The sequence below is a fragment of the Camelina sativa genome, chromosome 8 (assembly GCF_000633955.1).
Source record: "Camelina sativa cultivar DH55 chromosome 8, Cs, whole genome shotgun sequence".
Classification (NCBI taxonomy): Eukaryota; Viridiplantae; Streptophyta; class Magnoliopsida; order Brassicales; family Brassicaceae; genus Camelina; species Camelina sativa.
In genome coordinates, this window is record NC_025692.1 from 14,867,700 (window position 1) to 14,873,725 (window position 6,026).

The following is a 6,026-nucleotide window of genomic DNA, read 5'->3' on the forward strand; positions in this document are numbered from 1 at the left end:
TTGCGGGAGTTTATGACTGGTTGACCAGCGGATGCAATAGCGGTTAAAACATAAAAGATATAATATATAATTATATAAATTTTTTAAAATACCAAAATTTTTATTAAACTTGATTTATAATTAAAATTCATTAAAATAATACTAAAATAATTATTTAAAAAACAAATAAATTTCATATTGAAATACTTATTACTTTATGCATTTGGCTTTTTACCAAAATTTTAATCAAGTAATTTGATAAATGACAAAACATATGTTTTAGATGATAGATCTTCTTTCTTAAATCTCACACACTCAGTAAGTTCCGTGGGGCAGTATTTGCATCGGTAGTAATGATTAAACGAGAGTTGAGAAGAGTCACTCGTGATTTATTTTTATATTTTCCCCAAATATTCTTATTTTCTTTAATTTCTGATGAAATGTTTTATTTTTATTTAGATTGTTTTGAACTTAAATGCGATGTGCCATTAAGTTTAATCAAGTTTTCCGGGTTATTGTTAATTAAAATCTTATTTTCTTCCAATTGTTTATTTTTTAATATTCTCAATTGTATTCGTACTTTATTTTCTCCCATCCTTAATGAATAAAATAGTTAGGTAAAAGATATATATAATAAATATTTCATTAACATTAATTTGTATCAAGTAAAAAAAAAAAATCCAAACGCAATCGCCACATCTTGCGGGAAGCAGCTTTTGGAATTTAATGGTTTAAAGCGATTGGAAGTGATTTGGAACGATTGGGAGCGGTTAGTGTGATTGGTACCAATAGCTAGCAACCGCTACCAGCCGCAAACGCAGCGTTTGCAGGAGGTAGCGGGAGAACCAATCAATACCTAAGTGGGATCGGATTTGAATCTCGCTTCCCTCCTAATTTTGTCAAATTTTTAGAAACACAACGTACTCTGTTCTGTCTATTAACATTATCATCTTTCTCTCTTTATCTATTTTTTTCTAACTCGAGGGAAGATTTAATTTTCTCCAACATCGATTTAAGGATTAAAGAAATTTAAAACGTAGAAGACGTTGTCTCTTTCTTATATATAACATATAACATGGAATCATGATAAGCATTGTATGACAATTTGTGAGTTTTTTTTATAAGAAAAAACACACACGTTGTATATATTATCTCTTCAAATCATGTTCTTCCGCTGCATGACACACCCATTAGTTGTGATATATAATACAACATTAACATACCGTTTGTTTAACCCTTTGTTTTTAACTATTTACAGAAAACAGTGATGCTGGAGGAAGATGAAAGACTGTTTATGCAGGTAAAATCAACCCAAAATCATAGCAGAAACCTGAGATAGTCTGCAGCTGCAACATTATACTTGTTTCATATTATCTTGGCTTAGCTATTATCATTTAATCTCCGACTGAGAAGAAGGTGAGTATTCCTTCATCTCTATTCTCTCAGATACATTCTGAGGGATCAATTTATGTATTTTGAGTTTGCGTTGATTCTCTGATGAAGCCAAGACATGACTCATTATGTGTTTAAATTTCTGATCTTGAATGAGGTTAACTTTGTTCAACCTTCAACTTTGTGTCATGGCTTGTACTCAGCACCAACAAGCCGAGATCAACTTTCTTCAGCACCAACAAGCCAAGAGCACCAACAACACCAACTTCATGGTTTATGCTTGTACTTCAAGCCTCAACTTAAAGCAAGTTTTTTTTTTTTAAATAATGCTAATAAGAACTTTGTTTAAAACTTTACCATTGGAGGTATATATTATTAAAAAGTTTTAACAAAATTCTTAGCTTAAGAATTTGTATTTTTTGTAGTTAAAATAATGTTAAATAACTTGGTAACATATTTACCATTGGAGATGTCCTAATTATTTGATTCACAAAGATACAGTAAGTGGATTGTATTCAATCTAACAATATTCCAAGCGATTTTAGCTTTCACAAGATTTTAAATGATTTTGATGATTTTAGGGAACTTGAGATGATTTATTGTAAAATTCTTTCAAGTTCCATCTAAAACCATGAAATTTAGATTTTTATATTTATAACTAAATAAATCCTCTCAAATCCTCTACAATCTAAGAAAATTATTAAAATTCAAATCTACAAACTGTTTTGAATAACAGTGGATGTTAAGGTGGATTTTAAAATTATTAGTTTAATAACAATGAATTTCGTGAGACTTTTTAAAATCCATGATTGAATAACATAAAATTTGTAAATTTTACACAAATTATTTAAAATGTCAAGTTGAATACATCTCCCTAAATGTATGCATTTTCTTTTAATCATCGATTATATCATCATTAGACATAGTTGATATAATTATATTCAAAGATACCTAACTACTTGTAGATATGATCAAAAATTAGAATTTGTAATTTATTTGTGAGTTTGTGGAAAAAAAATCAAAATAATTAGAGAATTTGTGTACATTGAATCAAAGACATATCATGTATACAAAAGCTTTCCATAACAGAAATCCTTTATCGACAAAAAAAAAAAAAAAAAAAAAAAAACAGGAACCCTTTTGTGGATATGAATTACCTGTTTACTAGGTACTATCCCGCGAAAAACCGCGGGCTGAACTTTTTTTTATGAAAATTTGTAATAATTTATTTTGTTATTATGTTATTTATAATGGTTTGTGATTAAAAATTTGTATTTTTGAATTTTAAAAATGTTTATTGAAAACCTGTCAATAAAACATTTGCATGTAATGAATAAAATAATTTAGACATTTGTGAAATCTTTGCTATAGTTGTGAAGTAAGTAAAAAAATATAAATAACATGTAAAAAAAAATTATCTGTTAGTTTTTTTGAAGTACAAATTAGTTTTGATTCTAACAGATTTTTTTTTATTTTTCTACAATTTATTTTATTTGATGTTTCCCCTATTTTCGTTTTTTAATTAAAAATATTTATTTAATTTATTATTTAATCTTAATTAAGTTTTTCAAATGACAATTAAATGTAATTTTTTATACATTTTAAGGTTAGTTTTATATTTGTATTTCTCAATTAATATAATAGGATTACACTAATCCCACATTTAAATCTGGCATTTTTTTTTCTTTTCCTTTTAAATCTGGGATCTCTCTATAGTTTTTTTTTTCGCCTAAAATCTTTGGAAACTCTTATGTGACTTTGGTATTTTTTGAAAAGTATGAATATATTCTGATAACTCAGGAGTGATCTTAAATGTTTCTTAGTCCACCGAGATATCAGGACTTTTCTCCCTTTAACACTGCTATAACCCAAGTAAGAGGTTATGATTAGAAGGCCTTTTCTAATGTTAAAACAAAAAAAATGGATAGAAGCCTACGTAACCCACAAGAGTCAAGAGGGTTTGTTTATACACAATACAGTCATGCAATGCTACTTTCAGAAACAGCATGTCTCAAGCTAGTTGGTGAGTTCAAATTTAGAGTCTAGACTTATAGAGGAACAACAATGTTCGGACAAGCTAACTAACTAACCTCTTAAAGCATAAAGTTGACATTTTAGATTGCAGAATCATAATAATAAAGTAAAACAGAAAAAAATAAAACAAAAGTTCTCATAACAGAAATAGTTGAAGGAAAGTTTTACAACTTATTATGAAACGAAAGTTCTCCTAACAGAAATAGTTGAAGGAAAGTTCTACAACTTATTACTAAACGAAAGTTCTCATAACATAAATATAAAAGTTCCAAACAAATAAATAAGACAACGATAGAGAAACACAACTCACTTGCCTCATCCACAGTTGTCTACGATGCATTTACACTTGCATCTGCATCAGTCGCAGCTACAGTTCCGCTGCATCGACCGCAGCTACAGTTTCCGCTGCATCGACCGCAGCTACAGTTTCCGCTGCATCTATCTCAGGTACACCTTCCTCTGCATTGGTCTCAGCTACAGATTCCGCTGAATGGGTCTCAGCTACAGTTTTCTCTGCATTGGTCTTAGCTACAGTTTGCGCTGCATGGGTCTCAGCTACAGTTTCCGCTGCACAAGAATTCATTGAAGCTTTGGGGTGTAACTTGGCTCTCTTATTCATGCGTCTTCGAGTTCTAGGAGCAGCTTGAGGAATGGGGGAAAGCACTCCTTTGAACACGACTGAGCCCTTCTTCACGGTTACCAGGTAACCGCTTTCAAACTTCCCATCGATGATCCCAGTAACCTTAGCGCCAGGTTTAAGTTCTTGAGGTTCTGAATGAAATCATAACGCAAATCTCAACACTCCAAAATAAGATAAAGTAAGAGAACCTAAAGAACATATTAAACTATAAAGTATATAGATACAAATTCAACATGCAATGATGCAAACATATCCAAAAACATTGAATAATTTAATTACCCATGCCACGCTTTGTAGATCTTCGGACAGGGCGTTTCGGTGCTTTCTCTGCGATAAAAGGACGAATATGTGTATATTAATCTTGGAGATCAATTAGATATAAGAAAACATATATATGATTGGTATTTTTTTCAGACCAATCCCCTTAAATGTAGCACGCGGAGCTCGGAAGAAATACACATGCTCAAACTCAAGGAGCGTTCTTTCATAATTAGCCCTTAAAACAGATGCTGCATTTGTTACAACTGTCTTAAAGTTGAATAAGCCAATCACTTCTGTGCATCGGCGATTCTTGATCACCTAGAATCAAATATGATATAATTATATATATATATATATATATTTAATGCAAGAAACAATGATAGCTTCCAAACTTCATGTTCAATGGCATCCACGAATTACTAGTTACCTCTTGAAGACCACCACGCAATGTGACCTCGATGAACAGCCGATGCAGATCGAGACTGGTTCCATCCATAAGAGGGATCCTTTACAAAAGGCAAAAAAAAATCATAAATATTCCATGAAATGAAATATTATTTAAGATAATAAATTAATTGAAGCACAAACAATGAACATATTAAAAGAGGATAAAAGCAATTTCCATTTCCAAACACTTTACTTTTAAAACATTTTGGCACTAACGGGTAACCCAAAAAAACAAAATATATATCCTTGACCTATTCATGGTTTAGCATTTCAAATTTTGTTAAAAGCAAATAAAAAATGATTTTGGACTAACAACTTTAAGAACAAAATAGATCCAATTCAATAAGCCACACACACTTTCGTGCCTTAACGATTCTCAAACCTAATGATATTTGGATTCCTCTCCAAATAAATTTCATAACCATAAATTTCGTACAACACGAGTAATTGACCAAGAAAAAAAAGTAATAAGACTTTTTTTTTTGAGAAATAAGTTTTGGGCCAAAGCCCGTATATAATTTATCTTGACAGGACTATCACTTTCCAGATTTTCCTATAGAAAAAATCATCATTCTACAAGCGTTTCTTGAACATAGGAAATCAGGTCTTCCTATTCTTTTTGAAAGATCATGCCTTCGCAACTCGACCACACAAGGGATTGCAAAAAAAATTGCTTGAATCTCTAATAAACTCATCAAGGAATGTAGACTAGGCTTTTACATCCACAATAATAATGTGTAAACCAATTGTTTCATCAAGAAAATGCATAATGAAAACAAAAAAGTCATATAAGAAAAATAAAACTCACTTAAAATGTTGCCCAGAAGATTCGAGAAAATCTCGAAGCGTATCCCAAAAAAGTTTAGGATTTTGGACAAGATCTTCATACATAGATGTACGAGAGGAATCACCTTTTTCTAAAGCAGAAAAGCCATTAGCGGGAACCACTTCAATTTGTGATTTACCTATCGACATCAGTTCTTTTCGGTCGAGAGGTAAACAGGTGTTCAACCTTTAGAGATAAAATAAACTTTAAAGCATGATTCTTCTTATCTGAAAGTAGGAAAAATACATTTTTCTTTCTCTCTCCACCGCATAAAAATATATTACATTTTTCTTTCCTTTTTTACATAGTCCACACCTTAATTAATTTCAATTAACAACTTGTAGCATAATATTGAATTAGTTGTATTGTTTTTGGTAAATGTTTTAAATGTAATAAGAGAATAAGATTTAAGAGTATTAAACTTTTAAGTAAAGTGAATATTTTTTG

At 30.5% G+C, this 6,026-nt stretch overlaps 1 protein-coding gene across 1 annotated transcript; it reads right to left on the reverse strand.

Annotated features, from left to right (window-relative positions):
- LOC104707198 (putative high mobility group B protein 11) lies at positions 3,547–5,763 on the reverse strand. Its single transcript, XM_010423496.2, has 5 exons — positions 5,562–5,763; positions 4,734–4,812; positions 4,462–4,624; positions 4,325–4,372; positions 3,547–4,176 (listed from the first exon to the last, which is right to left on the reverse strand). Exons 1-5 carry the CDS (start codon positions 5,726–5,728, stop codon positions 3,773–3,775), a joined length of 861 nt encoding a protein of 286 aa, XP_010421798.1. The 5' UTR covers positions 5,729–5,763; the 3' UTR covers positions 3,547–3,772.

Coding starts and splice junctions, on each gene's coding strand:
- LOC104707198 (XM_010423496.2), bottom strand. CDS start 5,728: ATGTCGATAGGTAAATCACAAATTGAAGTGGTTCCCGCTAATGGCTTT. Junction 4,373..4,461: donor TGCTACATTTAAGGGGATTG/GTCTGAAAAAAA, acceptor CTTTTATCGCAG/AGAAAGCACCGAAACGCCCT. Junction 4,177..4,324: donor ATCTACAAAGCGTGGCATGG/GTAATTAAATTA, acceptor GATTTCATTCAG/AACCTCAAGAACTTAAACCT.